We start from the raw sequence: 17,356 nt of genomic DNA, 5'->3' as shown, positions 1-17,356 counted from the left end.
GCCACAGCAACCCCATGCAGTGCTACAGGATGGGGTCAGAGTAGCTGGAGAGCAGTCAGGCTGAGAGGGACCTGGGGGTGCTGGTTGATGGTAGGCTGAACATGAGCCTGCAGTGTGCCCAGGCAGCTAAGAGGGCCAATGGCATCCTGGCCTGCATCAGGAACAGTGTGGCCAGCAGGAGCAGGGAGGTCATTGTGCCCCTGTACACTGCACTGGTTAGGCCACACCTTGAGTACTGTGTCCAGTTCTGGGCCCCTCAGTTTAGGAAGGAGGTTGACTTGCTGGAACGAGTCCAGAGAAGAGCAACAAAGTTGGTGAGGGGTTTGGAACACAGCCCTGTGAGGAGAGGCTGAGGGAGCTGGGGTTGCTTAGCCTGGAGAAGAGGAGACTCAGGGGTGACCTTATTGCTCTCTACAACTACCTGAAGGGAGGTTGTAGACAGGCAGAGGTTGGTCTCTTCTCCCACGCAAGCAGCACCAGAACAAGAGGACACAGTCTCAGGCTGCGCCAGGGGAGGTTTAGGTTGGATGTTAGGAAGAAGTTCTATACAGAGAGAGTGATTGCCCATTGGAATGGGCTGCCTGGGGAGGTGGTGGAGTCACCATCACTGGAGGTTTTCAGGAGAAGACTTGATGGGGTGCTTGGTGCCATGGGTTAGTTGTTTGGGTGGTGTTGGATTGGTTGATGGGCTGGACGCGGTGATCTTGAAGGTCTCTTCCAACCTGGTTGTTTATTTTTATTATTATTATTACTACACACAGCCACAGCTGATGCTGAAGGAGTCACAGAAGTGGCATTTATGGACAGTGCTCCAAAACACCCATTCCCTCTTGACTAAGAGGGACAAGATCTAACCCTAAAATGAGATGAGTGTTAGGGATTCCTCACCAGGATCTGGACAAGCACTGGGGTCTGAGCAGGTATTTTGCAGAGGATACCAAATCCCTGAGACCCTGAAGAAGGGTGTACTGCTTCCTAAGCACTCCTCACCTCTCCCCTCACATCAGTCACTGCCAGAATGTTCAAAGTGTTTCCTGAGCACCGTGTGCTGTGGGCACACCAGCACTACACCACATTTGCCCCCTGGGCAGGCTGTAATAGCTGCTCTTCTGAAGCCCCTGGACATGAAACACACTGGAGCTTCCAGGGGGCAGCCAGCTCCCGGAGGTGGAGGGTGCAGTGTCACAGCAGGGATCAGCATGGTTCATGGAAATGGAGATATTGGATGGGTCTTCGAGCAACCCAATCTAATGGAAGGTGGGCAAACCTCCTTCATGGCAAGGAATTTGGGACTAGAGGATCTTGAAGATCTCATCTGACCCAAACCTTGTTATAATTCCATGACTCTGTTCAGACATCCTCCTTACCCTACCAGAACCACCACTGACTGCTCAGGCTGTAAGGACAGCCCAGCCAGCAAGACAACCACAGCCTTGGGCTCCCAATTCCCTCCCAGCCCAGCCAGTTTGAGCTGCATGAGGTCCACAAGCCCAAGAGAAGCTCTGTCTCACTCCAAGACCACACTCCTCAGGGATGGGTGGGCCCAGGATCCCTGGCAGTTTGCAGGTGCTCTGCCCAGATAACCGTGGGTGAGGTGCTTGTGATGGGTGCTGCAGTGTCCCAGGCTGTGCTTGCCAGCCTAGCATGCCAGCTCACTGGGATGTGACCTTCCCTTGCAGCAGCCTGCCCAGCAGCCCTGGCTCATTTTGCAGTGCTGGGGGTGTGCAAGGGGCTGGCCTTTTACTCTTGGAGTCTTCTCTGCACCAAGCAGCTGGCCTAAAGTCTTCTAGAGGACGAGCTGTCACTTGCTATCCCTTGAGCACCCTCCCCAGCTGGGGGCCCAGGGGTCCCAATGCACACATAGCCCACCACAGTGCAGCCCTCCCCATTTTCTGCTTGCAGCTGGCAGTGGAGGTGACAACTCATCGCTGGACCATGGTGCTGTGAGGCTGAGCTGTCCCTTCCCCACTACTAAGTGCCAGGATGCCCCTTGCTGCACTCCTCCTCTGCCTTCTTCTCCAGCAGCCAGGCAGCAGCAAGGCATGGAAGCAGCATGCCCCTCGCCTTCGTCTCGCCTACAAAGGTAAGGGTGGATTTCTCTGGGATCTGCACCTTGCTTGGGAGGGTTAGGAGAGGGTCCTACAGACAGGGAGTGAAGGGGTGGCCAGGGCTCCAGGGAGGCAAGCAGTAGTTCTGGAGCTGTGGCTGCAACATCTCCACGTGTTTGGTTCTGGGGATGTTTCACAAAGGCAGCTCCAGGCATGGCTCCTGAGGGTGCTGCATTAATGCTGCTGGCACAAGGAAAAGGAGCTGAGCAGGGAACACCCTGCCTTGCCCATTGCAACACTTGGACCAGAAGGGTTGTCTCCTTCTGCTCAGACTCATTCTGGGCATCCTGTAGTGTGTCTGGGGCTGGAACTGACTTGGTCAGTCCCAGGTTAACATCCCTGTCTTCATGCTGCCAGTACAATGGGGACACTGAGCCCCAGGCAGTGCTGCTGGCCCCTTCCCCTGTCTCACATCAACAGATCATTTCCCTTTCACCCTGCATCTGTCTTGTCTGTTTAGTTTAGGATTTCTTCAGTTTGCTCTTCTTGTGCCTGATGCAAAGTGGGACCTGCTCTAGGTGAGCTGAAGATGCACCAAGAGCAGACTGACAGGTAGCACAGGACACAGCCCAGCAGAGAAGAGCAAAAAGGGAGCTTCTAGGGAAAGGATCTGCAGAGGAATGACCTGAACAGTTAGAGCAGTTAGAGCAGAGCCCTGTTTGGCTGTCAGCTGGTCACCCTGTCATGGCCCTGCAGCATGGACATGGCCAATTTATCTGCTTTCAGCTTCTGCTGCGTGAATCTGAGAAAGCTGCTTTGAAGGAAGGGCAGCTCAGAACATCCCCAGTGCTGCTCTGGCCACTCTGCCCTGCCCAGTTGGCAGGGCTCAGCCAGCTCTCCTCCACAGTGGTGAAGTAGCAGCACAGCTCCCCATGGGCATCACACTCTGGAGCCATCCTCTTGGCCTGCACCACCACCCTGAGCAGCTTCTCTGTAGGTGGGGATAGCCAGCAAGGCGAAAGATGCCCCCAGCTTGTGGCTAGAGAGGGCTGGACCTCTCAGGAGTGCAAGATATCCCTGTGGGAAGATGACCTCACTAACAGCCCAGCTCAGAAAGACTCTGAATGGTCTGCCTTTCCTTGGAGCCCGAGTAGGCAGAGCAGGGCTGCTGGGGCAGCAGGAACACAGAGGGACTGCTGACTTCAAAGACCTACAGTGTGCTGGGGCCAGACATGCCAAAAGCCCTCAAGCCTTGGGCAGGGAGAGAAGAGGAAGCTCCCAGCATCAGGAGGGCTCAAGGACAACGTGAACAATGGCAGGGGATGTGACTCATGGACAGCACGGGCCAGGTTCAAGGACACAATGCCTTGAGAAGTTTAGGTTTAAAAACCCCTAGGAAAAATAAATAAATAAATAAAAGGAGGCCTTTGAGAGTCCATCTATGGGATCAGCCCCGCCCTCAGACCCCAGCATGGGGGAGGCAGGCAGCGCCTCGGTGGGGCCGGGGGCAGGAGATGCAAGCAGGCTTGGGAGGAGGAAATGACAGCACCGAAGGCTGGGAGAGCAAAGGAAGGATGGGGCAGGGGGCACAGGGCCAGGAACAACAGCAGCGGCTCCCAGCCAGGTTTATGATGGCACGGCGGTGGCGGCGGCTCTGCCAGAAGCAGCCTGCGGGTGAGCTGGGTCAGGCCAGGTCAGCCTCATGCTGCCCCTGCTGTGCCGCGCTGCCTTCTGATGCCGCAGAGCGCTGCAGCCGTGCAGTACAATCACGGCAGCCTCCCAGCTCCCTGCTCTATGAGCACCCAGGGTAGCACACTTAGGGGTTGGCAAACGGGTCTCCTGCCAGCCTTTGATCAGCAGCCAGCCCGGCCGGGCGGGACCCGGAAACCATCACCATGCAGCATGTGCTCGGTAGGGCAGGAGGCTGGTGGGTCTCTGGCTATCGGCACCAAAACCTGCGCTGGCACGTCCCTTATCAGCCAAATGCAGCGGGGGGCTGGAGCATTACTGAGCACCAAGCTTCCCCTGGACTTCAGGGATCTCCTCCGTGGTGTGCTCTGCTGGGGGAAGGGGAGAGGACAGCCCTCTGCACAGCCGGGCTGTGACGCCAGGAAGCCCACGGTCACCCTGCACTGAGGATGCCTTAGCTAAGGGGCAGGGGGAGGTGATGGATGGGACAAGGTGGTTGCAGTGGTCCCGACAATGAAGACAAACACCGTGGCCTTGGGAGATAATGAACACAAAGGAGAGGATGTTTCCCGGGGCTCACCCAGCATTTTAGCCATCCTGCAGCTGCTGCAGGCACTGCATGGTTCCCTGCCTCCACGGCCAGGGTTTGGATCCAATGCCGTGTGCACACAGCTGGACTGGGAGGAGAAGAGGCTGATTTGTGAGTGGCAGCTTCCTGCCCACAGAGTATGGGTCTGCAGCATTCAATGTTCACTTAGTGAGGGGGTGAACTGTGCCACCGAGTCAGACTCGGACCTTCATTGCCATTAACCCTGCCAGAGGTCTCATGGTGCAAGTGAGGGCAATGACTCCTTCCTGGGTCTCCCTACATGCAGCCACAGCCCCAGGGAAGGATCCTCCATCATCCTGCCTGATCTTGTCCTCAAGTGCAGGGCCAGGGCAGGTCAGAGGACGTCAACAAGTGATATTCCTTGGAACTAGCCTTGTCTCCACTCTGCTTAATTACACCCATGTATTTACTGGATGAACTCTGGACCTTCTGTGCTGCCCCAGCTCAATTCCCCAGTGTCCTGCCTGATGTGTCCCACTGCAGGGGGACACCGTCCCAGGCAGGTCCTGGGAGCACTAGCAGATACAGGACTGGGGTGGGGGATGCACAGCAGCCCATTGCAGACTCATCAGTGATAATGGCTTACAGGCAGGGACAGGAATTCAGCTGTTAATCCCATTCAGATGGTGGGAAATGGCCTGGGAATCTGCTCCCTCCTATCCAGGGCATCCAGATGAGAGCCCTTGGTCCCTGATGGGTAAGAGGGCTGAACTGGGCCTGTGCACAAGTGCTGTGGGAGCAGGAGGAGGCCAGGATCTCCCTGACACAGCTGGAAGCTGCTTCTGGCAGAGGAGGATTTGCATCCCACAGTAGCTGGAGCTCCCATGGAGCTCTGACCCAGGAGGAAGAGGAGAAGGAAGTGATAGCTGGGAGCGAGCATGGCATGGATCCGGGCAGGGGCCCTGGCTGCTGCCTGTGGCCCAGCAGGGCCTTCCCCTGCCGGGATGAGCGACGTCAGTGCCATTTCCAGCTTGCAGGCACTGGCCCTGCTTCCCCTCTGCCCTGGAAATGGGGTGGAAGGAAGAGAGACACAACCTCCTGTGTCTGTGGGTCCTCTTTGATGGGAGCCATGCCCCTGCCCACGTACACCCCACCTGCCCCCGCGGCTGCACGTCCACCACTGGCCAGCACCGGCTGCCTCTGACTGCTTCCTTCCCTCAGTTCCTGACGCACTGCTTCAATCCACACTATCTGGGGCAATTTCTCAGCTTGGATCTTGCAGATCGCCTCAGGTTTCCAGCTGCACTCCACCTCCCTCCAGTCCCCATCTCCCCTTCCCACAGCCCTATTTCTTTGCCTTTCCCTGCGCAGCATCAAAGCCAAGAGCAGCCGTGACAGCAAAGCCAGGCTTCACCCTGTCCCTAGCTAGATCCCACCACTGTGGAAGAGGAAAGCAATGTGGCTTGATTTCTGGAAGCTCTAGGGCTTGCCTTGGTGCTGGTCTTCCCTGCCTTGATCCCTGGGCGGGCTCTGGCTGGGATGGCAGCTGCTGTGATCCTGTGTCCTGCAGGATGCTCACCCCAGCAGCCAGCCCCAAAACCTGGCGCTGCACATCAAGAGCAGATGTAGGCCCCCGGGATGCTGTTTCAAGAGTGGTTAAGCAGAACACAAGAGCTTAATTGTCCCCCTTGCACTCTCACATGGCTGCAACTGTGCTGGAGCGGCCATGCTAGCCACCACCAGGCATCTGTGCAGGAGGAGCTCCTGCCAGAAGAGCAGAGCCTTTCCTGCTGCCCTGGCTCCATTCCCCATGGAGCATGCTGGGTCCATGGCACACTTTCCCCCTTGGCAAGGTGGCCCTTCTCTCCAGCAGTGCCAAAGTGGTGATCTTACAGTCCTTTTCTTGAGCCAGTCTAATGCTGTGTTTAGGCTGTTTCAGGATGTAGCAAGAGCTCTGAGCAACCCGATCTGCTCGAAGATGTCCCTGTGCATTGCAGTGGGGGTGAACTAGGTGTCTCTCAAAGGTCCCCTCCAACCCACACCAGTCTGTGACTCTATGACTCTGTAAAATATGGGATGGTGGCTGCAGGGTCAGCTGGCACCAGGGACATAGTTAAGGACTTCTCTTCCAAGCTCCTTAGGCCAGGGACATGCCATCCCTCTGTGTCTCTGCACCCATCTTGTGCATGAGGTGAAGCCCAACACTTCACAGACCAAAAGGCTTGGAGGCTGGCAGAGGAGAGAGGAGTCCAGACTGGGATGTGGCAGCTGTGTCTCCATACAGTCTCTCCTTGGAGGGATGCTTTGCCTCAGCAGGTAGACTGAATCTTTTTTATAGACACACTCCTTGATCTGAAGCCCAGGGAAATCCTGTTGGGAGTTACAGCAAGCAAGTCTCTTCAGTTCTTGGCCCTTCCCCATGGTTTTGGGGTATAGACTCTTTGGGGCACTAGGGGTGGTGATTTGCTACTAAGGCAGTAGCAGGAAATTTGAGTTCCCATGGGGCAGGGGTGGGTGGCCAGAGGTGTCCCAGAGACGGGGAGCATGGGGTCTCTGGTTGCTTGTTGTATTGCTCATGGATGGCGTTCTCTTTCTCCCGTCTTGTGCTCCTCAGATCTGCTGAAATCCAACAGCTCTCACCTGTTGCTTGCCTCAGGGGACAGGATGGATTTCCAGGCTGTCTTGGTAGATGAAGATAGAGCCTGGCTGATGGTGGGAGCAAAAAACTATGTCTTCCTGCTCCATTTGGACCATCCCAGCAGAGAGCCTGAGAAGGTCAGTGCTGGGAGGAGGGTGTGAGCATGACCCTGGCCAGGCTGTCTCTTCCTCCCTGGGAGCCGCTCCTTGTTCCAGTGCCGGGGCGTGGAGGTGGTTGTGCTCGAGCTGGGCTCTGACACCACTAGGGACACATTTACACCAGGATGTCTCAATCAGTGGGGTCAACCCATCCCTGGCCGTGTTGAGCCCTGCTGGGACAGGCCGACGCCAGGGAGGGACAGGGCTGCTGGGCCAGGAGACCTGGGTGGATCCCAGGCATAGCTGGAAGGGTAGTGCCCAGAGTCCTGCTCTCACACCTAGCCCCTGCTGCTGCTGCAAGAGCTGCAACAACCCCAGCAGTGAGTCCACTAATGTCATCCCAAGACATCCTGCTGGCAGGGTGCACAGCTGGAGCCCAACAAAGGGAAGGCCATTAAAGCACTGCAGCCCAGGTTCCCACGGCCAGCATCCAGGAGAGCCTGCCCAGGGCGTGCCCTGGCCCACCCAGGCTCTGTCCCCATGCCAGGTTTGCTCTCAACCTACTTGGCAGGCTGCCTCCTGAACTTGGCCAGACCCTGGGGAATCAAGGGGGTGTCAGACCCATTGCAGAGCAACCCCAGGTCCTCATCACATGCCTGAGCCTGGCAGTGCCTTCTGGCCAAGCCCTGTTCCCACCAGCGCCTGTAGGAGCCAGCGGACCCAGGGGGGTGAATGAAAACAGAGGCTGCATGGGAGGGGTCTCTGTGTTGCAGATTTTCTGGCCAGCCTCCAGGGAGCAGGTGGAGCACTGCCAGCTGGCAGGGAAGAATGTGGAGGTAAGCAGGGCTGGCAGCCCCCAGATGGTAGCCTTTCAGGATTTGCTGTGGGGATTCAACACTCACAGCATGCCAAAAGGAAGCCTTGGAGTCTGCCTAAGATCAGGGTGCTGAGCCAGACAGAGTTAAGCTCAGCTTACTGTCTGCCAGGGGAGGATCTGTTTGGGCTCCCACATCCCAACCATGCATACCATGGGGCTGGGTGTGAGTGCTAGGACCTGGGCTCAGCTCACTAACAGACATCTCCCCTTGAGCAGACAGAGTGTGCCAACTTCGTTCGCCTCCTCCAGCCCTTCAACAGGAGCCATGTGTTTGCCTGTGGGACTGGCTCCTACCAGCCTGTCTGTGCCTTCATCCAGCTGGGAGCCAGGAGCAAGGTAAGGGACACCCTGTCCAGCCACATCCCATAGAATCACAGAATAGTTTGAGCTGGAAGAGACCTTAAAGATCATCCAGTTCCAACTGCCATAGATAGGGACACCTCCCACTAGGCCAAGTAGCACAAAGCTTCACCCATTCTGGTCGTACACATTTCCAAAGATAAGGTGTCCCCTCCCCTTCCAGTGTCTCACCACTCTTGTAGTAAAGTACTCAATGTCCCCATTGCAGAAGGTGGCAAGAGCCCCCCAATGCCATGGAGATGGGACTGGGTCCTGGAAGCTCCCTCAATGGACCCACTCAGTGCAGAATTTAGCACACCAGCCTCTGTCTCCACATGCCCAGCTGGCTTCCAGCCTCGTGCTAGGCTGACATCTCCCCTTTGGCTCTGGCAGGGTCCCAGGGCTTCCCACATGCAGCTGGTGACCCACTCCTTGGAATCAGGGCGAGGACGGTGCCCGTACAGCCCCCATGAACCCTTCACAGGACTCCTTCTTGGTAAGAGGGAGCTGGGAGCACAGGAGATGCTGGAAGGTGGGAGTGCTGGGAACGGTCTGTGCTGGGAGGCACTGGCAGTGGTGCCTTCTGCGTGTGGCTGTGGTCCTGTGCTGGTGCCTGAGCAGGTGGGAATGAGAAGAGCCACCCCACAGACCCTGGCTGTGCCCCAGCTCACCCCTTGTGGTTCCTATTCAGAATGGTGAGTGCAGGGTGAGATGGAGTGGAACACACATGGGTTATGTGCTGTCACCAGCCTGCCCAGCTCCTACCAGCAGTGTGGAAGGGCTGGGGGAACTGAGAGCTAGAAACCATACCAGGTCATGTGTCTGGAGAAGGCTCCCAGGCAGGCTGTACCACCTCCACTCTCCCTGAGCCTTCAATGACACAGGGGCATCCTGCCAGTGTGCCTCCTCCACTGCACCCCAAATCATCCACCCTCCCTCCGCCCCTGCAGGTGGGGAGCTCTATTCGGGCACCTCCAGTGACTTCATGGGCAGCAGCGCTGCCTTCTTCCGGACCTGGGTGCATGGGGCTGAGCAGAGCTACATCCGGACGGAGCAGAACCAGGACCACTGGCTACATGGTAGGAGCTGAGGGACCTATGGGGCCTGGAGGTCTCCTATGTGCTGGAGAGAGGCTGTGGCCAGCACTGGAGCCAGGGCTCGGTGGTCTGTCCCCCTTCTCTCTGGTGAGAAGCACTGCTTGGAGCCTCTGGTGGGCCCCATGCTCCTGCATGCACTCCAGAGCCTGAGCGCCAGGAATGGGGCTCTGCCTTCTGGGCTGCAGGGTCTCTGTGTACCCTCAACATCTAACACTGCTCTCAAGGGCTTCCAGGGGCAGTAGAGTGGAAGCAGATCAGGGCACAGGGCCACACTGTGCTGCTCCTTCCCCTTGCAGAGCCCGCGTTCGTCGGTGCCTATGCCATCCCTGACACCTACAATCCCCACGACGACAAGGTCTACATCTTCTTCTGTGAGATGGCCACGGAAGCTGGGCAGTGGGAGAGGCGGCACATCCATGCCAGGGTGGCCCGGGTCTGCAAGGTCAGTCACCACAGGCCTGCATGCTGTGGCCAGGTGTCCCACCAGGTGGGCTTTCGTCCTTTCTGGGTCACAGGGCACCCCAAGCGGGGGTCAGCAAAAGGCCACACACCCACCACAGAGCAGAGGGCTTAGGACTGGGGGTGTCCTTCTGTGGGGATGGAGGAGCATGGGAAGGCTTGGACAGACTGGCCTGAGCCTGGCTCTTGGTGCCTGGCAGAATGATGTTGGAGGGAAGCACAGCCTCATCAACCGCTGGAGCACGTTCCTCAAGGCCCGCCTGGTGTGCTCCATCCCTGGGCCCCAGGGCACCGAGACTCACTTTGACCAGCTTGGTGAGTGCACAGCCAGCTGTGCAGCCAGGAGCAGTACTGTTCCACCACAGCTGCTCCTGCCAGTACATCCCAGGGAGGTGGGCATGGTATCGAGGATGCCCACCTGCAGCTCCTGGGCTGGCAGCTCCTGGGCTCCTCACCTCCACCCCTCTCTTTTGCAGAGGATGTTTTCCTCCTGCGCACCCGGGACCCCCAGAACCCCCTCGTCTTTGGTCTCTTCACGGTTTCCAGGTGAGCAGGGCTATGGCTTACCCCTGCTTGGGGCAGTCCAGCCCCCGCCCCTCGTAGTGCTGCTCCAAAGTGGGGACAAGGGCAAGAGTAGCACCCGGCTGGCAGAAGGGCCAGCGGCCATTCCAGTGCTTCCCCTGCCGCTGGTTCGCCAGTCCGCCTGACAAAACACCGGGGTCGGCATCGGTCCCCGGACTGGGCTGGCCGTGCCAAAGGGACTCCTGTCACCCTCCGGTGCTGTGCATGACTGCAGGGCTGACAGGGGCCGGAGTGTGCTCAGCGATGTGGGCATGCAGAGCCCTGGTCCCCGCGGAGGGCAGGGACAGCCATAGCTCTGTGCCCTCCCCACAGCGGTGTCTTCAGCGGCTCTGCGGTCTGCGTCTACTCCATGGCTGCTGTGAGAGCTGCCTTCAGTGGCCCTTTTGCACACAAGGAAGGGTTCGACTACCGCTGGGTGGAATACAAAGGCCGCGTCCCCTATCCCCGCCCCGGCACGGTAAGGGGATGGAGAGCCCCGCGGGGAGGGAGCAGGATGGGCTGATCTGGCCCTAACGCAGCTCCCCGCCCCACGGTACCATGCAGTGCCCTAGCGAGACGTACGACCCGCTCCTGCAGTCCACCAAGGACTTCCCCGATGAGGTGATCAGCTTCATGCGCACCCACCAGCTGATGTGGGAGCCGGTGTACCCGCAGGGCCGCCGGCCCGTCCTGGTGAGGGTCAATGTACCCTACCGGCTGCGGCGGCTGCTGGTTCACCGGCTGGAGATAGAGAGCCGGCACTACGACGTGCTGTTCCTCGGCACAGGTGCGTGGGAACTCACCCCGGTGCTGGGAATGCTGCCGCCACGGGGCAGCTTGGGTGGCACAGTGGTCCTGGCAGCTCCAGTATTGCCCAGCCCTGGCAGCTCCTTCTTCTGCTGTGTTCACAGATGAAGGTAAAGTCCTGAAGGTGGGGCTGGCCGGTGGGGTGAGCCGTGGCACCGAGGTGATCAGCCTGGAAGAGATCAGTGTCACCAAGGTATGGGAGGCCAGGGCTGGACTATGGTAGCTGGACCATGCTGCCTGCCCTTGCCCCATGGCATCCTCCCTGCCAGTTCCTGTGGCAAGTCTCTGGCCTCTATCAGTGAGGTCACTCTCCTCAGTGTGAGTGGCTTCCACCTGCCCTGACTGGCTTGAGATGCTGTTAGCATGGAGGGAAGATGGGGGACTGGAGCCAAGCCACCTCCCAGCTACCAGTCCGCTCCCTTTTTGGGGGTGAGGGTGGCACACTGAGACCTAACTAAAATGGGAGGCTTGAGACCAGGTTTGAAACCACAGGTGTCAGGCAGGGCTGTCCAAACTGACCAGGGCCATCCACACTGACCAGGGCCAGCCCAGGGTGCTTGCATGGAGCTGGTGGAGCTGGGAACAGAGACCTGGGGCAGGGCCCTGGCACCCTGCCATCCTTGGGTGGGACCCATCCCCACTGCCAGGCTGGGGCAGCCAGAAGAGGTGGACACAGCTGCAGCATCCTCTCCTTCCCCTCCAGGTGCCTTCTCCCATCCTGGACATGAAGTTATCACTGAAGCGGGTGAGTCCTCACTCCTGCTTCTTCCTGGAGCAGCCAAGCGACAGGGCACAGAGGACAGCTGCCCCCAGCCCCTCTGCCTGAGCCCCCCAGCCCCAAGGCTTGCACATTTAGGGAGTGGGCAGTCTGGGAGGTGGCAAGCTCTGCTCCCCAGTCCCCACATCTCCCAGTATCCCCATCCCAGCATAGGGCACAATCTTTAGTTAGCCCTGGTGTCCAGCCATGGGCACTGACTGCCACCTTCCTGCTTGCTCGAGCAGCAGGAGCTGTTTGTGAGCAGCACCCATGGACTGCTCCAGCTCTCCCTGTACCGCTGCGAGCTCTACGGCCAGACCTGCACTGACTGCTGCCTAGCCAGGGACCCATACTGCACCTGGGACAGCAAGACCTGCACCCCTCACCTGCTCACTGAGAAGAGGTGAGTGCCCACCCTGATGACCCCCTGCAGCCAAAGGCAGGACCCCAGCCGTGGAGCTTTATCCATCAGCTCAGCTCCCTGATGCCACCCTACCTGCTTGGCCCCTTGCTCTCCCCTTCTCCCTGCATGCTGTGCTATGCTGTGGAGGGGTCTCACAGCCTGAGGCAGATGCCACCACACAGCCCTGTCTGCTCTCCCACAGACGTGCTCGCTGCCAGGATGTGCTGAAGTCTGATACGCTCAGTCAGTGCCAGGATACCACAGAGGGTGAGTGCCAGCCCCAGCCCCTCCAAGGGCCTGGCAACGCCAAGGAATATGGGCAGCATAGCACTGGGAAACCAGTGCCCACCGGCTGCACCAGCACCATCCACCACAGACACTGTGCTGTCCCCCGCATGCTGGATGCTCCACACTGCATTCCTTCCCTGTCTACCACACAGCTTCCACCAAGGTACTCACCCCTTCCCCTGTCTCGTCCCCTACTCCAGGAAGCACTGCCATGGAGAAGCTAGTTTTTGGGATGGAGAAGAACTCAACCTTCCTGGAGTGCCTGGCGCGCTCCCCACAAACAACTGTGCGGTGGCTGGCACGGCGTGGCGAGGAGAGAGGCCTGAGTGAGGTATGGGCAGCAGGGAGGTGAGGATGAGGTTCAAGGGTGGCTTGGTCCCCAGGAACCTATCCATGGCGCTCGTTTTTACCGCAGATCAGGAACAACGGCCACTTCTCGGTGCTGGAGCAAGGGCTGCTGATCCGCCAGCTGTCGAGGGAGGACGCTGGTACCTATGAGTGCCAGGCAGTGGAACGTTCTTTATCCCGGCCCCTCACCCAATACAGTCTCCGTGTCATCAGGCACGAGGCCGTGGAAGTGCCATCTTACAGACAGAGCAAGGGAACTGAGCTAGGAGCAACCCACCAGAGCCCTCGGCCCTGGACTGACCTGCACCCGGGCTACAAGGGCTTTCCACGGGTCCTGGGGGCACCGGGCACCAGCCTGGATGTCTATTGCAATGCCCTGCGGCTCCAGGAAAGGCAGCGGCAGAAAGCCTGGCACCAGAAGTGGCAGCACTCCTCCCCAGACAGCAAGAACAGCCGGGTGCGGAGGCACCCCCAGCCCCTGTGAGGGGGCAGAGTGAGCAGGGGCCCCAATCTCTCTGGGGCCCTTCTCTCATGCAGGCATCAGCTCTGAGACGCCTCTCAGCTTCCCATCTCGCTGTTACTACCTCAAACCCTGCCAGTCTCTGCTGCCTCTCCGTGCCCCATAGGGCATACTGGGGCCAGGGCACACAGCCCACGCTGGCTCTCCAAGACTCAAAGCTCTTTACACCCTGCAGAATATTTATTCTCCTTGTTTTCCCCTGGCCCTCAGTGATTATTGTTATCAGCAGCACCAAATAAGCTCAGAGGAGAAGGGGAACAGCCAGCTCTCACAAATGGTTCCGACACCCAGCACCATCCAGCCCAGTCATGGACATCCTTACAGCCAGCCTCTCTCCCCTCTGGAGGCTGCAGCCCTGGCAGCATAGTGTCCCACCTGGGTAGAATAGAATAGAATAGAATTAACCAGGTTGGAAAAGACCTTTGAGATCATCAAGTCCAACCTATCATCCAACACTAATCAACAAAACCATGGCACCAAGTGCCTCATCCAGTCTCTTCGTAAACACCTCCAGTGATGGTGACTCCACCACCTCCCTGGACAGCCCATTCCAATGGGCAATCTCTCTCTCTGTATAGAACTTCTTCCTAACATCCAGCCTAAACCTCTCCTGGTGCAGCTTGAGACTGTGTCCTCTTGTTCTGGTGCTGGTTGCCTGGGAGAAGAGACCAGCCCCCACCTGGCTACAACCTCCCTTCAGGTAGCTGTAGAGAGCAAGAAGGTCTCCCTTGAGCCTCCTCTTCTCCAGGCTAAGTAACCCCAGCTCCCTCAGCCTCTCCTCACAGGGCTGTGCTCCAGACCCCTCCCCAGCTTTGTTGCCCTTCTCTGGACACCTTCCAGCAACTCAACATCTTTCCTAAACTGAGGGGCCCAGAACTGGACACAGCACTCAAGGTGTGGCCTAACCAGTGCAGTGTACAGGGGCAGAATGACCTCCCTGCTCCTGCTGGCCACACTGTTCCTGATACAGGCCAGGATGCCATCGGTCTTCTTGGCCACCTGGGCACACTGCAGGCTCATGTTCAGCCTACTATCAACCAGTACCCCCAGGTCCCTTTTTGCCTGACCGCTCTCCAGCCACTCTGACCCCAGCCTGTAGCACTGCATGGGGCTGTTGTGGCCAGTGTCTAGAACCCAGCACTTGGATGTGTTCAATCTCATGCTGTTGGCCTCTGCCCATCTGTTCAGCCTGTCAAGGTCCCTCTGCAGAGCTCTCCTACCCTCTAACAGATCAACTTCTGCCCCCAGCTTGGTGTCCTCTACAAATTTACTGATGTTGGACTCAGTGCCCTCGTCCAGATCATTGATAAAGATATTAAAGCGCAGGGGGCCCAGCATTGATCCCTGGGGCACACCACTAGTGACTGGCTGCCAGCTGGATGTGGTACTCACAGAGCCCAAACACTACTGGAGGCAGCAGGGCATGGGCACCTGATGAGCCTGGGTTCTGACCAGGGGGGCACTTGGGGTTTGCAAAGATGCCTGTGGCCAGCTCAGCTCTGAGCCTCTTCAAACCACAAGCGCTTTCCAACCTCCTGGCGTTTATTTTACACACAAAAAAATGCAAACAACAACCACCAATAAGAGGGAGCAGCAGCAGGCAGTTATACCAACTTACAATTTATTATTATTATTTTTTTTAAAAAATGACATGAAACACAAGTAAAAATAAATACATCATATAAACAACAAATTGTTCAAAGTCTCTGTTCTGGGAGATCAGGCGAGCACGTCCCGTTCGACAGAGAGAAGAGGGAAGCACAAGATCATGCGTGGGGCCAACTGACCAACCCACCCTGCTAGCAACACTCCTCTTTTCCAACCACAAAAAGACAGGCCACAAACTAAGGTGGTAGTTAAAAAAGCAAAGAAACACAAACTAAAGAAAAAAAAAAACCACAAAAAAAGCCCCAACCCAAACGACCCCAAACCAACAGAAAAATCCCAAATGAGACTCAGTGATGGATTCCTTCAGGTTCCCAGGGATCTGCCCAGGACTCCAGCTCCAAGCCAGGTGCCACCAAGGTGGGAGGCACACAGCAGCTGCAGGCAGGGGGTGGTGGTCCAGGAGGTGGCAGAGGTTGCTCTCCCTCACTGGCACCATTGTCCCTTCAAAGGGAGCGCTTGCTCTGAGATCAAGGAGCCATCATCTGTCATCTAGCTGGACTACTTTCCCCTTTTAACCTCTGCCCCCCCCGCCCCCCACCCCTCACCCCCCATCCCAGTCTTTCCAAGTCTGAATTAACAAAATTCGACCCAGAGTGGCAAGAAAACATCAGCTGTGAAGACGTTTGCTGTACTTGTCCCTCCTGGCTTGGAAGCCACCCACAAACCAACAGCAGTTCTCCTGGATTCAGCAGTTTGCTGACATCGTTAAGCCAAAACACACACTACTGCTAGTGAACCCCATCCTCTGCTTGATGGAGTATTTGCTTTCTGTGAGTACCTGCACCCACCCCATCCACGTTCCAAGCATGCTGGGGCGCCACGTGCCCATGATCCTGCCCAACACAGGCCAGACTGGACTGTGATGCCCCCCAACCCACAGCCCCCCATGATGCCCAAGAGCTGCACCAGCAAGGAGGCAACAAGGCCACCAAGACTGGGGCACACATCAGCCATAGCCCCATCCCATACCCATGACACTACATCCTGCAGTGGTACCCATCCTTCACCCCACTGTCCCCATGTGTGGGGACCTCTCATGGAAGGGAAGGTCTGGGGACTGGGTGCCAAGGTGAAGGGTAGCTGGCCACCCTCTATGGCTCTGCCCCAGCCTCAGAGCTTTGCTCAGAAATCTTCCTTAGTGCCCAAAAACCTTAGTGAAAGGCCCTTCACTGCTGTCCCCAGTGTCACCCACAGCCCCACCAACTGGCAGCTGCTTCCCTCTGGTCATTTGGAGACAAATTCAGCAGCAAAAGGAAAGTGTAACCCGTGCAGGGAAAGCCCCAGTTTGAGGCTTGGGGGAAGGGAGGTGGGACGCTGCAGAAGAACCATGTGCTGAAGAGAAGTCTGGTGAGGGCAGATGAAGGGGAGAGGGAGTCCCACAGCAAGTGGAGTTTTAGGGCTCAGGTCCTCCAACTTGGAAAGCCTCCCCAGATAACCAGCATGCTCTCACAGCTTCTGTGGGGTGAAGGAAACCCTTCCCACAGCTCCTAGGACACAGGCAGAGGCCTTCAGGCAGCTTAGAGCAGCCCCAGTTGCTGCCAGTCCCTGTGGTAGCCCTGTGGGTCGGGGTCTCACAGCTACGTCTGCAAACCCCTCTCAGCCCCCTCTGATAGGGCCCAGGGGACCTAGTCCCTTGTTAAATAGGTGTTCAGGACTGGTATGTGGGGCAGAGGTGTCACCACACCCCACCATGCTGAGGGAGGGTGACTGGGGCTCTGCTCAGGTGCTTGCTGAGCAGGGGCACCATGCTGCAGCTGCCCAGGGTTGTGGATATTGGCAGCCTCACAACTGGTCACATCCCCGGGCAGACACATCATGGGAGGGTGGTGAGCAGTCATGGCCATGGCCATGCTGGAGCCAGGAAAGCCCTCACTCTTCACCCTGGTGCCAGGAGGTTAACATCCAGCCCATGGCACAGAGCATGTGCCCTGCAGCAGGTAAGTGCCAAACAGGGCTTGAGCTGTGCTGGGGAACCTCAGGAGGACATCAGATAGCAGTATGGGGATGTGCCAGGGCCTGCTCAGGAAGCCTAGAGAGGCAAGGAGCAGAGAAAATGGTGTGCAGTCAGGTACTGCCTCCAGAGCCAACCAGTGCCAACTGCCCCCAGCCAAGTTTTCATGTCTTGTTCCAACACAGAGCCACAGAAAAGCCCCAGGAGTGTCCCTTGGATGAACCCCACTACCCTGACTGCCACCATCAGCAAGGCAGG

The 17,356-nt window shown here is 57.8% G+C and overlaps 1 protein-coding gene across 1 annotated transcript; it reads left to right on the top strand.

Moving 5' to 3' along the window:
- Nucleotides 1–1,910: 1,910 nt before the first annotated feature.
- Nucleotides 1,911–13,451, top strand: LOC104300385 (semaphorin-3D-like). The gene is made up of 17 exons (XM_009900667.2): nucleotides 1,911–2,083; nucleotides 6,902–7,062; nucleotides 7,797–7,859; nucleotides 8,117–8,236; nucleotides 8,633–8,735; nucleotides 9,190–9,318; nucleotides 9,633–9,778; nucleotides 9,996–10,110; nucleotides 10,272–10,341; nucleotides 10,690–10,834; nucleotides 10,921–11,143; nucleotides 11,268–11,356; nucleotides 11,867–11,908; nucleotides 12,166–12,323; nucleotides 12,526–12,590; nucleotides 12,812–12,942; nucleotides 13,027–13,451. The coding sequence occupies exons 1-17, from the start codon at nucleotides 1,984–1,986 to the stop codon at nucleotides 13,441–13,443; spliced, it is 2,277 nt and encodes a 758-aa protein (XP_009898969.2). The 5' UTR covers nucleotides 1,911–1,983; the 3' UTR covers nucleotides 13,444–13,451.
- Nucleotides 13,452–17,356: the final 3,905 nt, after the last annotated feature.

This window comes from Dryobates pubescens, chromosome 1 (assembly GCF_014839835.1).
Source record: "Dryobates pubescens isolate bDryPub1 chromosome 1, bDryPub1.pri, whole genome shotgun sequence".
NCBI lineage: Eukaryota > Metazoa > Chordata > Aves > Piciformes > Picidae > Dryobates > Dryobates pubescens.
The sequence above is the reverse complement of the archived record's forward strand: the minus strand, read 5'-3'. Positions and strand labels throughout refer to the sequence as shown.